Genomic DNA, 20,629 nt, shown 5'->3' with positions numbered 1-20,629 from the left:
TTGTAACCTGGGATAAGCTGCATTTGAATCAGGGAATTAGTAATTTGTTCGTCCCTTGAATATGTTCTAGTTTAATTTTGAATTGAATTTGCCAACCCCCCACCCCAACTGTGTTGTGTTTGGAACCTTTGATTGAAGGCATTGGTCACTAGAAGACGACCTTGGGAAGATCCCTCTTGAGTACTACATTTAAAAAATTTATTTGTTCGGAAACGACCTCGATCAATCATTGTAACATCCCGTCCGGATATTACAAATTTAAATTAATAAAATAAAGAAATAATAATTAAACCTCATTAATTGGAATATCATTTCCCAAAAATGCGGGAAATTTAAACTTTTATTACGTCAACAATAATTCAAAATCCATAATTATAAACATTATTATAATTATCAAAAGTTGAGTAATATAAAAGATTACAATTTATTTAAAATCATAAAAAATATAAAAGCTCTGATGAAACTCTTTATCCCAGACTAGCCCTACTCCGGATCTATGCCTCACCAGATCCACCTGCAACATCCCTTGCTTATGTGTACTGAGTATACGATCATCGCCAAACACAAGCATATAGGGTGAGCTAATAGTTAAACAAACATATATACAAACCATATAATTCATCAGATAAATCATATAAGTACACCAAAGGAATTTCCATCCTTTGATTTCACACCACATGGCCACCACCATGTTATCCGTGTTCTACGTCTTCTAGTGAATAACTCAAGATGTCTTGCTGCCACACCTATCAACCACAACTAATAGAGCACGTGCGGGAAACCATGCTATGGATAATACACCGTAACGCCAAGTGGAGTTCCCAATACTAATAACATTTGTAACGTCCCAAGACTGCCAAACTCGTCAGTTAAATACTGAGGAAGGCAATCTAATTGGACCCATCCGTACACGTCGTTACGTGCACACTCACACCGGCAACACTCGCTAACTCAAGCCACAACTCAAGAGTTCCTCTGGTTCATCCGCCATCTCGAGCCACAACTCAAGAGATGTTATTCCGAGCCACAACTCAAGGAATACCACATGCTTAACCCCTATCCCGAGCCACAACTCAAGGGATACGTTCTGAGCCACAACACAAGGAACATCAGTAAGTCGACCTTTATGATATCCTAGAAGCCTTATGGACCATACACCTCAAAGCAATCAAACACATTTGCTTCCCGGTATCGCCTGCGTAACACACTAGGCGCTAGACGCTTCAAGCTTCCAGACCGCCTGGTAGGGGACGCGTACCGCCAAGCGCCAAGCGCCTTTGTTGCCATTGTTCTTGCAAGTGTCGCCTAGCGAAAAACCACTTGCCGCTAGGCACCTCACGTTCTAGTTCTCTCTTGTTTGGTAACTTCCACTTGGCGGGTCACTTACTGCTGCCGAGTGCCACTCTAGTACTCGCGTAGTACTGGTTCTGGTTTGATTTCAGGGACTGAATTTCACTCCCTTACTCACATATTCACTCAACCAATCCAGTCTTTATGTCTTGGCTCAATAAAAGCACCTACAATACTCCACCACCACCATAATTACTACACTCAAAATTTCTCATTCAAAGTCATATCCTTAAAATCTTTAGTCACACATAGCCTTAAGTTACTCTTATGCTTTACATCACTACTATGAATTCAACCTCACAATTAATTAAGAATCCTACTGGTAATATCCCAATATTAATATAGTCTAATTCATCTCACGACTTTGATCTATTCCATGGATTAAGATTCAAGTTTATCCATCTAATCTCCCCTATAGGCATTTATGAACCCTTACCCCTCATACCATTATTCCATTACAATGATTTAACCATATTATCTTACAATTCCTCCAAAAATAGAATTTTCCATTACATTAAGTCATCCATATCCCAATACTTCATAATTAAAGCTTGGTAACGTTTACCCTAAGTTCTAACTTAGGCCCATCCCAGTAATATTTCTAGTTCTTAAAATTTGTAGCTCACGTGATCCTGATGAGCTTCCCAACCACCATAGTACAACAAACCCACAGAGCCCGTGACCCTAATATAGTGCCTGGCGGCAAAATGAGTGCCGCCAAGCAGTTTCTGTTATTCCAGGGACCCAGAACTCCTCTCAGCACCTACGAACCTTATCCAACCCCTACTATTTTATTTTCAATCAATTTACGATCCAATATGCTACATTCACGTGTTTAGATTCTAGGTTCCTTCATAAAAACCATCAATATATGTAATTCTCCTTACATTACCACTTAACATAGTCCAAATTTGAATATCCCCAAATCATCAGCCCTAAAATACATGTTCATACCATTTTCACTCAATCGAACCCTCAATTACATATAATTCAGCGAATTTTGGCTTCCAATCATTTCTAAATAGTTAATACTATCTTTTTCCCCGAACAGAATCAACCCAGAACCCCAAAACACCAAAAATCGAGTCAAATTGACTCATGTCGCCTAGCAGGTGTTCATCAACGCCAGTCAGTTCATCAAAAACCCAGAAGTTAGGTTGGTGCACATGTGTCGCCTAGCGGTCAGGCTCGTGCAGCCAGGCGGTTCCTCATTTGGAACCCAAAAAACAAGCAAAATTGTACGTGCGCATCAGGAATGAGTGTGCATTGTTCCTGGTTGCCAAATATCTCGAATTCTAGATTTTTGGAAAATTCTAGAATTCGAGATATTAAAATTAATGTAATTGTCATTCAAAGTCCATTATGAGCTGTTTTTCCCAGCCTATAATTCATATAATCCTATGATTATATTGTCCCTCAACCTGCTCAAGCATATTATTAGAAATAATAATAAATTAAATAACACACAATTGACATACATAAGACTCGAACCCAAGTCCTTTCACACATTAAATTACTCTCAACCACTTGTGCTAGTACTTTTCCACATCACACATGTTAGAATTAAATGTCATAAAGGCTCTCACTTCCCGCAATTATTAATTAATTATTTATTTAATTAAATAATTGTCACAGGTCTTATAGTCATCATTTGATTGGTATGATTTTTGAGTGGTGGATAGATGCCACATGCCAATCTCTGGTTTACCAAATTGAGAGAGCTAGGATACTACTACGTGGCATATTTTGATTAGCCAACTTTGTGAGTGGAGGATTGCTTAAAAAATGGAGTGTATAAGTAAATTAGGGGTGTAGAACATATTTTCCCAGAATTTGCTGATTTTTGGGCTTATGTTGTACGTGCTTTGTAACTTTAATAAATTTAGTTTCACACCTTGAAAGAACTTAACTTCAGCTACATCAATAAACATTGAAATATCCAAGAAAATATTTTATACAACTAAAAAGCTATTTTTGGAACATTCTATTTTACAAGCTCAATAACCCTAATTATCACAAATGCTAATCTCTTAAGGGTTAAATATGTTTTTGATCCCTTAAATTTGAGTGAAAATTGGAATTACTCCTTCTTTGAAACTTGAACCCAATTTAGTTCCTCAACTTTAGAAATGCATGGATTTAGTCCTTTTAACCAAATTTCGTTGATTCTATTTGACATTTCGAATGCATTTCTTAGCTAACATTGAAGCAAAATTGTGTCAAATGATATAATGAAACACATTCAAAACATCAAATAAACTTAACAAAATTGGGTTAAAAGGATTAAATTTACACACTTCTAAAGTTGAGGGACTAAATTGGATCAAAGTTTTAAAAAGGGACTAATTCCAATTTTCACTTAAAGTTAAAGGATCAAAAATATATTTAATCCATCTTTTATTAATAATCAAAAATTAAAGATTAAATGAGAGCATAAATATGCACTCATCACCAACCTCGCCTTGTATTTATCAATTGGGCCATCTGGTTTGAACTTAACTGTAAATACTCACTTTATGTTAATAGTGTGTTTAATATGTGGTAGATCCATCAACTCCTAAGTTTAGTTTTTCTCAATTACCTCAAATTCTTCCACCATAGCATCCTTACAGTTTGTGATGTTAAGAGCTTTCTTAAAGTATATTATTAGTTTAGTATAAGGAAAAGCAAAATGTATCAACTCCATTTTGTTGTGGAGTTCTAGGAGCAGAAAAGTTGTGTTTTATTGCATGTTTTTCACAAAAGCTTTCAAACTTTTCATTTTGAAACTCTCATCCTTGATCACTTCGAATAGAAACAATTTTAGAACTTTTTTCATTTTCTAAGACCTTAACAAGTCTTTTGTAAGCATGATAAGTATCATTTTTTGTTGCTCAAAATAGCGTCCATGTAAACCTAAAAAGTCATCTACTATGGCCATTGCATAAAAGTTCCCACCAAGAATCATGATTCGTGAATGTCCAACTAGGTACATGTGAAGCAAATCAAAAGGTCTTTCAATTGAAACATAATTTTTAGGTTTGAAAGAGACCTTGGTTTGTTTTCCTCTATGGCATGCTTAACATACCTTATCCTTCTCAAACTTAAGTTTTGGTAGTCCTTCAACCGATTGTTTTTTATTCAACATGTTTAAATGTTGCATATGAATGTGACAAAGTCTTTTATGCCATAACCATGTGTCATCTTGTTTTGTAAGTGATATCATTGTCGTTGATGCGATGAAATTAAAACTACTTATCTATAACAACTTCAATATTGTTTAGAAAGTAGTGAACAAAATAGAAAGGGTAAAGTAACCCAAAGTCGTCTCCCAAAGAACACGAAATTCATTTTTAACAAATTAGTTGTTATAAATGTTAGTTTTGAAATGCGATTTTAGCCAAGAAGGGGAGAAGGTGGTTGAATTGGCTTTATAAAACTTTTTCGAAAGCTTAAACTACTTTTCAATTGAATCAAATAAACTGGAAAGTTTTGATGTAAATGCAGCAGACCAGTACACTTTCAGTCGATTAAAATATAAAACAACAGACTAATTTATTCTTGAAGCTATAAAACAGTCGATTAAAAAGACATATCAGTCGGCTAAAATACTGGAGATTTATGCAGAATGCAGAATTCGCAAATTTAACTCAAACAACAATCTTTTACATACAAGACTTGTTCCAATTAATATTTTTAACAAGTATACAACCTCAGATTACACAAAAACGCATTAAATCACACCAAAGATCAAATTGCTTGGTTTTCTTGAGTTTTTAAAGAGATTTCAAAGTGAGTGAGATGAGGAAAAAAGAATTGCACAGTTGTTTTTATATTGGTTCACTCAATCACAGAGCTACATCCAATTTACCAGCACAACTTGAGCCTGGTTTCCATTATATTCAAAAGTTTTACAAATCACACACCAAGATTACACTTTTGAACAACAAAACTCACAAGATTTTTGACTCACACAAAAATTTAGACACACACCTTGCAAGAATCATACTTACAGACCTTAAATCACATCAGGCAAACCAATCAGAGGCACAAGAACATCCAAACCTAATGGTAGTTGTCCCTAGCCAACCATACATGTGTTCTTCAAGCTACTCACAAGCCAAAATGTCTCGAAGATCAACCAAGATCTTCAAAACACGAGTTACAGCTATGTATTATAGAGAGAGAGCTTTACATAGAAGAATGACAAAGTTTCGTGCTCAAAAAGTCAGATTCGCACCTCTGCTCACGAAAACACAGCTTATATAGTCTAGTTTAAGTGAAAATAGTCGATTGAATTTTTCGAACAGTCAACTGATTTCACTTGACTTAAGTGAAATCTGTCGATTGAAGATTGAAAAGAGACACACTAAGACACACAAGACATCTAACCTATGTCATATAGCTTACCAACATGATATAACACTAAGACATTACACTTAACATGTTATTTTCATATTTAACACACTAAAACATAATCTTCGAATGGATCTTTATAAATCTTCATCAAACACCTATGATCTTCATGCACATGGCTTTATCAATTCTTTGCTTCAAACTTGCTTGAGCCATCAATCTCCCCCAAAATTGATGAAGCCAACATCCTCGAGTTGAATTGATGAGCTAAGATCCATAGAGAAACCTGAAAAAGCTTTTGCATAAATATTCTAAATATACAACCAAGCAAAAGTACACAAGTATACATATATATCACATATGCATATGCTCCCCCTATCACTAATAATATGATTTAACTTCAGATTTTAGATTAAGTTCGCAATATTATATGATTCCAGCTTATTTATTCCAGGTTTTCCAAATCTAACACATTGTTGCTCATTTTAACTCATTTTTCTCCCCCTTTGGATTCATGAAATGAAAGTAAATGCATAGATAATTTTGGAAAGATGAAAATTTTCATTAAAATAGTAACATAGGGGTGTATCAGGGCAGCTGATACGAATACAAGCACACTAGAACAGAAGTAGAAATAACAGATACATCATGAAGCTGAAAACTAATATAATCAGTCTACTGAAATGAGAAAATAACCGATTAAAAAATTAGAACAGACAAACAGACACACAAAATGCAACACGAAAATGCAATACATGACCTATGAGCCATCCCCTTCACTCATTCCTAGGGTTGTCTCTGTTGTAGACATTGGAGAGAAGGTCATGAACATTATGCAGCTGGTCATCCAGGTCTTGGAACCTTGTTGTGTAGTATGCATGATGTGCATTTTGTCCCATGTTGAGATCTTGAAGCTAGTTGAGAACCATTCTCTCAAATTGGGAGTATGTAGGTCCAGTATTCTCATGCGGGTTATAAATTTCAATTGCCATGGGATGTGGTTCATCTTCCCCTTGATTTCCTCCATTAGTTCCTACTTCATGGTCATTTACTCCAACCTCAATATTAACACCTTGATCTTCTTCAACTAGCCAAGTATTGCCTATCTTGTTGAATCCCATCTTGTGCATATTCAGTGTTAAAACATGAGTAGACTCTTCAAGCTCTCCTTCCACATCCACACCAAAATGCTCAATGAACTTAGAGATGAGCACCACATATGGAAGCTTGAAATTCGTGAGCCTTTTTACCTTCATCATATGGTCAAGAATTGCATATGTCCAGTCCACCATCACACCATTTTGAATGCAGTACATCACCACAAGATCACCTTAATTCAAGGTTGCATGATTACTCCCCCTAGGCATGATGATTTTGGTCACCACCATAGCTAGCAACCTTTCCTCCACACGAAGCCTTCCCACATGGAAATTTCTAGTTTGCTCACCTTGATTTCGCACACATTGGTTGAAGTATTGCACTTTGTTGAATTCATCCACTGCACTAGTTTCACCTTTGTGAACTTGCACATCTCTTTGCCTTAGGCCAACCACATCCTTCCATGTTTGCCTAGTGATTTCCATTTCCACACCTTTGACACTTGTTTTGAGAATGCCATTGCTGAACTTGAGGTTGGCATAGAACACCTTCACCAAATCCGGATACACTTTGCCCGAAAGCTCAAGGAAAGTCTTCAATATTTTTAGCTTTGAGATGTTGCTCAAGGTTGCCAAAGTTTTCTACTCTCAGCCATGACATACGAATCACCTTAGGAAGGATGGTTTGCTTCCTATTGATCTCAATCAAGAAGGTCTAAATTCTGTCTTCATGGCCTTCAAACCATACCTCAAGCCTTCATTGATTCATGGCATTTGGAGAGGATGGAGTAGGTGGGGTAGAGATTTCATCATTTGAGGGGGTTGTTTGTGATCTTCTACGCATGGTGAAATGTAGGTTTGGCTCTTACTAGCAAATGAGAATGTCAATGGATGATGCTTATGCAAGTATTTACAGTTAAATTGTACATATTTTCTGGTTTCAATGTAGTACAAGAAATCACAGACAATTAAATGTGAGGGAATCTGTATCAAAGTATGCAGTGATGTGTTTCCCATGCATTTTATGAACAATCCACTCACAAACAGTTCACATCTAATGCATGCATATTAGAAATCATGTAATTAAAGCACTTTATGGTCAATGCAATCTGAAAAGTAGATTTTAACAGATGTAATAGTTCTTACATGCTGCTACTACAGTCATGTGATGGATACTTTAACTGGGTCAATCAATTAAACTCAATTTAAGCTAATCCATATCAACATAAGTGATTTTGACACATAAAAATAAGAGTTAGTCGACTAAAACTGTACCAGAAAACTGATTTTTGGTGCAGTGGTAATTTTAAGTGAAATCTATGTGTTAAATTTGTAATTTTTGCTGACTAAAAATTTCATATCACACGAAATTCATACTAGACAAATTAATGAAATATATGTGTTGTTTTGTGAGAATTAACAGATTGAAACAGTTCTAGAATTGATGAAGGATTAACTTGTTTTCTTTTAGAGTTATGAACATGGTGAACTTGTTTAAGAAAGCTTTTTGAAAATTCCCACTAGACATTAAGATAACAAGCTATCTAGATGTAAAGGTTCATTTCCCAAGCTCATGAAAGGAAGAAGAGAGTTGGATTCAAACTTAAACACACACGACAATAACAACACTTAAAGAGCAAAATGAAAGAAGAAACAATGACAATGGAAAGCAAAGAAGATGATCAATGGAAGAAGCATGCCATTCATAGGGGGGATCTAAGCCAACCAAACCCTAGAGATGAGTGATGGTACCGCCACTTGCAAGCAAGATAAGGCAAAGGTGAGTTCACTTCTAGGAAGGAGAGCTCACGAAAATTTGGTGGTTGAATGCACAAAGTTTATAACAAAATGATCAACCCTTTTACAAGACAAGGAGTACCCTTTAAATAGGAGTTCATAGGGGTCCTTTAGTAAATACAAAAACATGGAAAGGATGAACTAGCAAACCCTAAACCTAATGTGAGAGTGAGTCTTGGCCAAGTGAAGGGAGATGATTGGTGGAGGCAATCCCATGAGGATTCTAGGCCAAAAGAGGAAGGAGACCAAGTGACCTTCTAAGGCATAAACCACAAAGGCAAAAGGAGACAAGGTACATGTCTACTTTTGCTTTTGCTTTATGCTTTTTGCTTTCCTCTCTCTTCCACTTCATCCAAGTGCTCCAATCACATAGTGCCACCTAGCCATGCTCTACTTTCTCTTAATTACCTACAAAACAAGACAAACAAGGATTAGCATGTTGGTTTAAGTTAATCTAATATGGGTCAAAGGACAACTTTGGATCAAAGTCAACAAGTCAACCAAAATAAGTCAACTAGAAACCAACTTAGGGAATTCAAACTAAAGTAATGCAAAACAAAGATAAAGGTGATGGAATAGAAGACTCCCCTCTAGATATGCTTCTAGTGATCCTTCTTGAGGGAGCTTCTAAAGAGGTAGTCACGCCTTTATCATCCCTTTTACAAGAAAATGAGCACCCTTTAAATAGGAGTTCATAGGGGTCCTTTAGCAAATACAAAAACATGAAAAAGGATTAACTAGCAAACCCTAAACCTAATGTGAGAGTGAGTCTTGGCCAAGTGAAAGGAGATGATTGGTGGAGGCATTCCCATGAGGATTCTAGGTTAAAAGAGGAAGGAGACCAAGTGACCTTCTAAGGCATAAACCACAAAGGCAAAAGGAGACAAGGTACATGTCTACTTTTGCTTTTGCTTTATGCTTTTTGCTTTCCTCTTTCTTCCACTTCATCCAAGTGCTCCAATCACATAGTGCCACCTAGCCATGCTCTACTTTCTCTTAATTACCTACAAAACAAGACAAACAAGGATTAGCATGTTGGTTTAAGTTAATCTAATCTTGGTCAAAGGTCAACTTTGGATCAAAGTCAACAAGTCAACCAAAATAAGTCAACTAGAAACCAACTTAGGGAATTCAAACTACAATAATGCAAAACAAAGATAAAGGTGATGGAATAGAAGACTCCCCTCTAGACATGCTTCTAGTGATCCTTCTTGAGGGAGCTTCTAAGGAGGTGGTCACGCCTTCATCAAAAAATGACAATTTTCATGCCTTTAAAAGACTTGCCAAGATGCTTGAAAATGAAAAGAGTTCCAAGATAGTGTCTATTCGAAGTGACCATGGTAGGGAATTCTAAAATGAAAAGTTTGAACACTTTTGTGAAAAGCATGGCATTAACCATAATTTTTCTGCACCAAGAACCCCACCAAAAATTAGTGTTGTCGAAAGGAAAAACAGGTCATTTGAGGAACTAGTTAAAACTATGTTCAATGAAAACTCACTACGTAAGTATTTTTGGGCTGATGCAGTCAACACTGCTTGCTATGTTTTAAATAGAGTGTTAATTAGGCCAATTTTGAAGAAAACCCCCTATGAGCTTTTCAAAGGGAGGAGGCCTACTTTAAGTCACCTAAAAGAATTTGGATGTAAGTGCTTCATCTTAAATAATGGCAAAGAAAGTCTTGGCAAATTTGATGCAAAAGCGGATGAAGGTGTTTTTCTAGGCTATGCTACACAAAGTCATGCATATAAAGTCTATAATAAGAGATTGATGATTGTTGAAGAGTCTATGCATGTTGTATTTGATGAAACTAACCCAAAGTTGCAAGATCAAGTGCCAAAGAATGCAGATGAAGAAGATCTACTGCAAGAATAAATTTTGTCAGGCCCAATATGTTTTTTTGCCCTTATGTTTAAGGGCTGCCTAAATTTGATTGGGCTAAGGGCTGGCCCCTAGGGTGTCAAAAGGCCCCTAAGGCAGCCAAACCCCTCCCATTTCTGTTGCAAAAATAGTTTTCTAACACTCTCACTTTCTCAACAGAAAGCTCTGCTAGGGTTTTATTTCCTAGCCTCTGTCAAGTTCGCTAAAGCTCATTCTTGCTCCGCATAAGTTACTCTCCAACTCATACCACTTATCCCTTGGCATCTTTTCGTGTTTTCTAGTTAGGGTTTCGTAGTGAGCTCATCTTAATATTTGTTCTGCTATTTTTCCAGCTTCTAAGCCTATTCCTAGAGCTGATGTAGTACGTGTTTGGTGTCTAGGTCTCGTACTAGCTCGTTCCAGGTAAAGGAAGTCAGGGTTTCCCATTTTACGTTATATTTGATGAGTTTTGTTGCCTTTTCATGATTTTGTATGCCTGAGTGAAGTTTTGATGATATGAATATGGACTGTATGTTTGGTGTGGTTAAATGATTGAAATGTGCATACGCGAACAGTGGAGGGTTTTGGTTTTCTTGCCCAAGCGAGCCTGTCTCGCCTAGGCGAGATTAGCAGTACTCACCCAATTTGCCTGCGCGAGCTGTCGCTTAGGCGATGAGCTCCAGTTTTGAGCGAGAGCACATCTCGCTCAGGCAAGGAGGTCTCGCCTAAGCGAGAGTGCGTGACAGCGCCACTGTTCCCCTTTTCAAGCCCTCGTTTGAGCAAAAGACCCTCTCACTTGAGCGCAACTCTTCTACCTGAGCGAGGAGCTGGGCGAGAATGCACCAGGTTCTATTTTTCTTCGTTGTCCTTGTATGCTTACTATATTTTTGGATGAATTGATATGTAAAGGGCATGAAATGCATAATGTGAATGTATGGGATTGGTTCATGGATTGAATATGATGAGTTGGTATGATTTTGATATGGGATATGAATGAAGGTTGGTTAATAAGTATGGCATGAGATTGGTCTACATGAAGAATACCTATTTGGTTGGTGAAACATGATTTGTATGTGGTTAGGACGTAATTCCTTGAATCTCTAGGTGAGATTTCAGGGTGGTGCCTCAGTTTGTTAGGACGTAATTCCAGGATCCCTGTTAGTGGGAGTTCATGGTGGTGCCCCATCTATATAATTTAGGAAGTGTTCAAGGTAAGGTTGCATCCTTACACTCTAAGGGGTTAGTTAGTCTCACATAGAGCAAACTGACTCTTGTGGTGAGAGTAGCAGGAGGCCTGAAACTCATTAAAGGCTAACCTTGTGTGGAGGGTTGAGACATTGCAACACTTAGCTTGGGGGTGAGCAGCTTGGTAGAGCAGGGAAATCCACCACAAGTGCAAGCATCCCTTGAATCCGACTAAGTTATATGTATCCGGACGAGTCGAGTCTGAGTCTTAGTGTATTGTTTGCAAGTCATAACATGATGTGTTGGCTTATGCATCTTGGACTGTGGAAATTGCTTGTAATAGTATGATCAATTGTTTTCTACTCTAGCTTACCCTTTTGTTGTTTATTGTATATCTTGCATGTGTGGTTTTCTCTTTTTACGATGATCATCAATTTATTGATGTGAGCATATGTGAGGAACACACGCGGTCAATAGGGAGGTGATGGTTTTGCTGTGTAGCCAACCTGGGCTGGATTCTACTATTTTGGGCCTTCTCATAGGGTTATGGCCCATGTATTATTTTGTCCTTTAGTACTCTATTAACTATTGTCAAGTTCTTAGATTTTGTTTGTATCGGACATCGTGGTGTGCCTTGGTTTCTTCTAGCATTTTTCTAGATATTGTAAGGAGTAGCGTTTATACTCCAGGACTTGTCTCTTATATTCTATCTGTGTGGCATTTCATTTAAATTAAAGTTATTATTTAAATGGGGTGTTACATTTATGGTATCAGAGCAGTCATTCCTTAGGTCTGTGGACTAGGGTGTCCGCTTAGCTTTCGTAGTCTCTTTCTAGTGTTTAGTTAAGTTTCCTATTTTATCAATCTGACGAATGGTTTCTTGTGTGCCAGTGAATCATGGCACCTCCTCGTAGGAACTCCCAATCTTCTCAAGGTGATGTACATGATATCGCCATAGCCATAGAAGCCATGGTGGCAGAGATGAGCCAACAGAGCACAACGATGATGCAGCAACACGAGGCATCAATGCAGCGACAGGCAGCGTCGCTTGAACAGCAGCAACTGGTGATGCAGCAGATGAAGGCTGCAAGAGTGGTTGTTAAGGATGCTCACAGACAACATATGGAGGCCCTCCGCCAGTTGGAGGAGAACAGGATCGTTGTACCTATTTTTGGTCTTGAACCACGACCTGCAGTTAGGGAGTGGAGTCTATAGGACTTCCTGAAGCATCACCCGGTGAAGTTTGGGGGCAAGACGAGTCTTAACGTTGCGAACCAATGGCTAAAGGACATGGAGAGGATTTTTTATGCAATGATATGCCCTGCGGAGAACCTTGATCTAGATACCAGATGATACGATCCTATCCAGGAAAGAGTATGATCGTTTCTGAATTTGAATCCTCAAAAGACACGACACGAATAAATCAGAGAAGAACGCGAAATAAGACAGAGATGGAGGACGCTACAATCTAGCAGATTGATTAGTCAAGTGAAGATTCACCACAAGTATGTTAATCTTTGATAAGAACTAGAGGCCTAAGCCAAGAACAAAGAGAATCCTCTCTTTAATGAAATCAAATTCAATATATGACTAAAAGTCTACATTGTTTTTGGTACCTCTATATAGGCACATAAGTTGAAGAAAACCTAAGAATCCTACAAGAAGGCCCAAGCCCAAACATAAAAACATAAACTAATTTATAAAAGAAAGCCCAAAGCCCAAAAACATAGAACATAACTAATTTCTAAGAGGAAACCCAAAGTCTAAAAACATAAACTAATTTTCCTAAAAATTATCCTTCAAATGTGCTTCAAGCCATGATCTTCATATTCTTTGAATTTCAGATTGATGGTAGCATCAGGAGCCTTGAATAGTTTTGATCTTTCACTCTCTTGCTTCTTGCCCTTGTCATAGGTTCTTTAAATTGTAAAGGTTCATCTTCAAGTTCTTCTTGTATGGAATCTTGAGATAGTCCTCTATCATTCCCTCCTTCTTGAAGAGAATTTGTCCTCAAATTTGTACCACTTGAAGTTTAGGAGATAGTCATCTATCATACCCTCCTTCTTAAAATGAATTTGTCCTCAAATTCGTCTCACTTGAAGATTCCTTATCATTCTCTCCTGTTTGGAGAGAATTCGAGCTGAATTCTAGAAGGTCCTATGCATAAACACAAACATAAATCAAAGACACAAATCTAAAATAAAATAAAATAATAATTCTATTAAAATAAAATTTGGATCCTGAAAGAGGTCAATATCTTATTATCAAAGATTTTGGAGGTCTTCCTCCAGGGTCAAATACCCACTTGCACAAATCATCAAACAATTTTAAATTAAAGATAAAATGCTCAAAGAAAAGAAAAGGAATATTGTTCAAACAAACAACCCATTTATAGGTATGACTTTGAGCACTCATAGGTTTGTTAGAAATGGGTAAACAAGCTAATTCATGAGCATATATTTCTAAGCTTGTGTCTTTTTTTATCATCATTTCATCTTTCCATTGTTGATCTCCTTATTGCTTGATGAACAAGTTTTCCCTAGGTATCCTTTCTTCTTTCCATTGTTGATGCCATTGCACTTTGATGAATAATTCGTCCATAGGCAATAAAACAATAAGAGGAAAGCTAGTACCTTTTTTCATTGACAATTCATAATGCTCTCTTATTTCTTCCTCTTTTTCTCTTTTTTCTTTGTTTTCTCTTTTTCTACTCTCTTCTTTCTTTACTTTTTCTCGCTCTTCTTTCTCTTTTCTCTCTCCTTCTTTTTTCTTCTCTCTCGCTCTTTTCTTTCTTTTCTTTTTCTCTCTTTTCTTTCTCATCTCTTTCTCTCTTTTCCTTTGCTTCATTTTCTATAAGTGTTTCCTTCTCATGGGCTCCTTTTAGCTTTCGCTCTTGTCTTCTTTTCAATACATCTAATTTTTGTATTGTCCTTTCTTCCTCCTCTCTCAAGTATGAAATGTAGTTCTTGAGGTCTTCATGAGTCATGGGACTTGCATCCCCATTAGGACATTGATGAGTTTCATGCCCATATCCTTCACATTTGGAACATCTTAGTGTACTGGTCTTTGACAATGATTTTCAATCAGGATTGTGCTTCCGTTTAATACTAGCAATCTTGCCATTTAGCTTTATAATTCTGGATTCCAAGGCATTGACGTCCTCTACCAAGGCCCCATAGGTGTATCTTTACGCGTCACTCTCTTGGGACATTTAAGTCCTCTAACCAAATGATCCTGGGTAGGAGTAGAATAATTTAAACCATATGTTAAACCAGTTCCAGAAGGATGCCTTTGTGGAAACATGTTGCATTACTCAATATTACTAGTTCCTGTAAGAAAATGTTAGTATAATAATTTATTTATTTTTACCTCACCACTCCACTAAGTATTTTACTCAATTTTCCACTCATGTATCACATTTATAGGCTTTTTCTTGAATGTACTATCTTCCCTTTTACCACTCAAATTCCCTTTAGGGCTTGGCAAAGAACTCTAGTAACTTAAGCAAAGAGTGAACAAACAATGTGAAAAATGTTGCAAGATCTAAATCTTGACTTTAGAGGACAAAGAAAATTCAAAACTCTAGACAAACTTCAAGGAATTTTAAAGACACAAAACAAGAAAATTAAAATTAGAAAATAATAAGACTACCAAAGAGATTTAAATGAGACAACACGGAGACTCTAAGAGAAAGACTAATTGCAAATAGATATCAATAAACCACAAATCAAATTGCAACAAAAAGTTGTGTTGAACTCCCTATTTTTTTTTTTTTGATCCTTCTTGTTTTTCAACAGATATTTGTTTCCTTTGGACTTTGATCCACAATATTTTTTTTTTATTTTTTATTTTTGTAGTTCAACACAAAAACAAACTTAAACAATTGATCCTTCAAACCCTCATACTCATGCAAATCAAAGTAAATGGACTTGCAAATCCCAAACACAAAAACAAAGAATTTCCACGAATCAAATGTAGAAATACAAATTTAAACAGAGAATAGAAAAGACAAAAAAAATATGCAAAATAAAAAAATTCAACCAAATTGGAACAACCTTAGGGGTTGTACTCCTTACAAATGAAACGAACAAAATTAAAAATAAAACGCAGGACAAACAGACATTGAAAAATTGTAATTTTTTTTTTCATATGACAGAAAAATAACATAGAAGAGGAAATTCAAACCAGAACCTTGCTCTAGATACCAGATGATATGATCCTATCCAATAAAGAGTATGATTGTTTCTGAATTTGAATCCTTAAAAGACACGACACAAATAAATCAGAGAAGAACGCAAAATAAGACAGAGATGGAGGACGCAACAATCTAGCAGATTGATTGGTCAAGTGAAGATTCGCCACAAAGATGTTAATCTTTGATAAGAACCGGAGGCCTAAGCCAAGAACAAAGAGAATCCTCTCTTTAATGAAATCAAATTCAATATATGACTAAAAGTATACATTGTTTTTGGTACCTCTATATATAGGCACATAAGTTTAAGAAAACCTAACAACCCTATAAGAAGGCCCAAGCCTAAACATAAAAACATAAACTATTTTATAAAAGAAAGCCCAAAGCCCAAAAACATAGAACATAACTAATTTCTAAAAGGAAACCCAAAGTCTAAAAACATAAAATAATTTTCCTAAAAATTACCCTTCAAATGTGCTTCAAGCCATGATCTTCATATTCTTTGAATTTCAGTTTGATGGTAGCATCAGGAGCCTTGAATAGTTTTGATCTTTCAATCTCTTACTCCTTGCCCTTGGCATAGGTCCTTTAAATTGTAAAGGTTCATCTTCAAGTTCTTCTTGTATGGAATCTTAGGATAATCCTCTATCAAAAGGTAAGTACAAATCTCTGCTACAGCAGACCCTCGCGTCACCATCCATCAAATAGACATCTCAGTGCATGCAGATTACAACAAACGAGACCTGGATGGAACCATTCATTCGATACCTAGAGCAAGGAACCGCTCCTGACAATGGAAAAAAGGTTGGATGCAGAACGTAGCGCGTTACACCTTGGTGGGAGGCGAACTCTTCAGAAGAGGATTCAGCACCCCTCTTCTAAAGTGCATCACAATGGAGAAGGCCGACTACGTTATGCAGGAAATACATCAAGGGGTTTGCGGTTATCACTCCGGTCCCAAAGCCATGGCGACAAGAATACTGCGGGCAGGATACTATTGGCCCACCATCCAAGAAGATTGTGTCACATACGAAAAAAGTGCCTCTCATGCCAGAAACAAAGCCCAAAAACGCACTTGCATCAAGAAGAGTTACATCACATATCCTCCCCATGGCCATTTTCCAAATGGGGAATGAACATCATCAAACCGTTCACACCAGGGAAAGGCTAGGTGAAATTCCTCCTTGTAGGCGTCGATTATTTTTCCAAATGGATTGAGGCCGAGCCACTTGCCACCATAACAACTGAGCAAGTACAGCGGTTCGTGTTGAAAAACATCATTTGCCGCTATGGCATACCCCACACAATCATCACCGACAATGGCAGACAATTTATTGATCATGGGTTGGCAGAATTCTACCGCAACTTCAAGATCAAGCACATCACTAGCTTTGTTGAACACCCGCAAACCAATGGTCAAGCGGAAGCCGTCAACAAAGTCATCCTCGGGCAGCTCAAGAAAATATTAGATGGGGCAAAAGAAAAGTCGCCAGAAGAGTTGCTCGAAGTCCTCTGGGCGTATAGATGCACACCTCAGTCGTCAACCCGCGAGGTGCCTTTCAGTCTCGTCTATGGCCCTGACGCAATGATACTCGTCGAGATTGGGGAACCATCAATACGACAAGAACACTATGACCAAGAGTCTAATGAAGCGTGCATGAACACCCAATTGGATCTACTGCTTGAGAAGAGGGAGAAAGCTAGGATCAGGGACATGGCCACTAAACTTAGGTCAGCTAGGAAGTACAACTCAAAGTTAAAATCACGATCACTCCACAAAGGGGACCTTGTATGGCGACTAGCAAGCAAAGCACGCCAACACGAAGGCTAGTTCTCTTCTAACTGGGAAGGTTCATTCTGCATCCTACCAGAAGTCGGCAAAGGTGCATACCGACTTGAGCGATTATCTAGCGAGCTAGTCGAACATACCAATTCACGCTAATCCCAGCCACTACTCTAAGTGTCGTTGGTCGATCACAAAAGCTACGTCAGTCCCGGCCACTAATCTAAGTGTCGCTGGTCGAATATCAAAATTACCTTAATCCTGGCCACTAACTTAAGTGTCGTTGAACGAGCACTAATGTCTTAACTCCCAGCCACTATCCTAAGTGCTGATGGTCGGGCACTAATTTCTTAACTCCCGACCACTATCCTAAGTGTTGTTGGTCGAGCACCAAATTCGTGAAACCAATTCACCCAATCACACGCAAAGAACTGGGTTCAAGAAGTATTTAAGTCTCAAGTCCCGATAACAAAACCGACAACTTTAAGGAAGCCAATGACAAACAACGCAGCGAAAATAATCTCAACTAATAAATCAACTCACACCCGCCACACCCAACTCCAAAATAAACAGTTATAAGGAAATAAAGACATGCAAAGCGTTGAGAGAGAATAAAATAAAGAGGAAAAAGTTGCATACATCAACAAGGGACAACTACATTGCATTCCAAATTTTTAAAGTCCACATTTACATAGCCCAAGCACACAAAATGCGCACAACACCAACAAAAAACATAATGGCACTCTCGGCCCAATTACAATATCAAAAATCAAAATAGAAGATGTACTCATCCAAATTAAAAGCAAAAAGAAAAGTTCGGCGTCCTCACCCCAAATACCAAACAAACTAATCGACGTTATCATCCATGTCACCCACTTCCCCCATCGCCTCCTCGAGTTCCTCTACATCCTCCTCTTCACCATCTTCTTCATGAACACTTGCCTCCGCATTTTCAGGGGGAGTTGTAGCAAGAGTCGCCTCATCACCCAAAGCATCTGCCTCCAATGCAGCTTTCAATCGCCCAATCTCATAAATGTCTAGCATGTGATTATCATACACATCAAGGTTGATGTTAAATTGGCAATCCATCACAGATACCTCCTTATACAAGAAGTCGGCTTGCCTTAGCGCCTTCTGAAAAACCATTCACATGCTCGAAGTAAATGGCCTACTGAAGCCCGTATATCTTACTCGTTGCTTCCTCCGTGCCGCCTCCTTCCCAACACGAACCTCATCTACTTCCACCTGCTTAGCCTTCAACTTCTTTTCCACACCTACAACACTTAGCTTCAATTTCTTCACCTCTACTTCCAACTTTTTCTTTTCCTCAACCCAAGACTGCTTATCACTATCCCTTAAACCCTTCAACGCAATGATCTCCTCAGCCAATTTCTTTTTGTCTCCAGCAACCAGCTCCTCCTGCAACATAGTTGTCACCCTTCAACCCAACACGACTCCCCGAGCCAAGTACTCATTCAATGCCCTCATCACCAGCCCAGGATTAGTTGCTTCTACAACGCCCACCTCGGCATCATTCAGCTTGATCTCCACCCCCTTCCTCATGTGAATCTTACTCTTCTCAAACCCACCTAGATTCGGGTTACTCGAGTCGCTTGACCCTACGCCACCGGTTTTCGCAAGAGCATCCAACCTCTTCCTATCCTTCCCAACACCTTTCATTTTAAAAAGAGCCGGCCTTTTTGCAGTCGCAGGTCGATATGTGTCCACAACCGGGCCAACAAGGTAGTCACACATGCAACTTCATAAACATACACACATACACATAATAGAATTCTTCCTCCAACCCCTCCCGATCGTGACACACCGTTTCAACCCCGCTTACCCGTTCAATGGAAACTGCATTAGTATCAACCGCCCTCTTGAACAAATAAACACTATTCAACCAAGATTTAACGAGCCTAAACCACTGATACTTCAAGAAACAAGATCTAACTCCCTCAGCCGCTGACTCGTACCCGTCCCTCTTCGACCAGAGCGATTCTGCGTGTTCACTAGTCGGATCCTCACGCACCTCGCTCTCTACTTCGATATGCAAAGACTCGGAAGAACTGTTAAAAAATTCTAGTCTAAGACCCCCAAAAATAGTAGACCGTGAAGCAAGAAAACCACATAAAATTTTTAGAACTCCAGAGGCTCCACAAGAGAAAATGTAATTAAGTACAAATCAAGAACATCATATTTAAAGACCCGTGTTTAAGACCCTTCAACTCCACCGAACAGTTGTAAAGCCCAAGGCCCAACCACCCAAGACGCTTTTGAAAGCGTGCTCTGACGAAACAGTATCACCAACGATCACATCAATTCAATGCACCTAACACCGCATCAGCTGTCCAAAGTCCATAAACATATCGGCCAAAATGTGCCAAAGCAAAACATGTCGGCACAAAGACATAGAAACCAACACGTTAGCACCAAACATTCATACTGGCCCTCAATATCTCAACGATACCATCCATAGAACAACGAGTCAGCAGCAAGGCAGAACAATTAGTCTATACGTCACTTTGCTCCTCAAGACTGGGGGGCTGGTATGTCCACAGAAAACACTGCCAATAAAAATTGCAAAACACATAATCAAGCAGCAAACTTAGGGGCCAAACACTCATAATTAGTCTATACGCCACTATGCTCCTCAAGACTGGGGCTTGATGTCCCAACCACACCACACGAGTATGCGGCCCTCTCTAGAATGAAGGTTACCCTATATGGCATGCAACCCTTAGCACTCCTCAAAGCCGCCACTCCAGAATAAAGGTTACCCTATACGGCATGCAGTCCTCAGCACTCCTCAGAGCCGCCCACTCCAAGATAGAAGCTCCCCCATACGGCTTGCGACCAGTAATAACCCTCTGAACCACGTGCCGGTACTAAGCTCCCTTATGAAGAACGCGACCTCCAGCGTCTCTCTTAGGCTGCTTACTCCTCAGAACCCCAGTAAAGCAGCCCACATCCAGTCACAACCACTTAAAGGGTTAGGCGGACAAGAAAGACCCAGCCACTCAGATCCACAT

The 20,629-nt window shown here is 38.5% G+C and overlaps 1 protein-coding gene across 1 annotated transcript; it reads left to right on the top strand.

The window, feature by feature from the left end:
- Positions 1-16,607: 16,607 nt before the first annotated feature.
- Positions 16,608-17,645, top strand: LOC146886274 (uncharacterized). The gene is made up of 2 exons (XM_085673373.1): positions 16,608-16,749; positions 17,005-17,645. The coding sequence occupies exons 1-2, from the start codon at positions 16,608-16,610 to the stop codon at positions 17,643-17,645; spliced, it is 783 nt and encodes a 260-aa protein (XP_085529499.1).
- The last annotated feature ends 2,984 nt before the right edge of the window (positions 17,646-20,629 follow it).

Source organism: Vigna unguiculata, chromosome 5 (genome assembly GCF_037176805.1).
Source record: "Vigna unguiculata cultivar grain cowpea cultivar isolate G323 ecotype 2 chromosome 5, ASM3717680v1, whole genome shotgun sequence".
Taxonomy (NCBI): Eukaryota; Viridiplantae; Streptophyta; class Magnoliopsida; order Fabales; family Fabaceae; genus Vigna; species Vigna unguiculata.
This window is presented reverse-complemented; position numbering and strand designations above follow the sequence as displayed.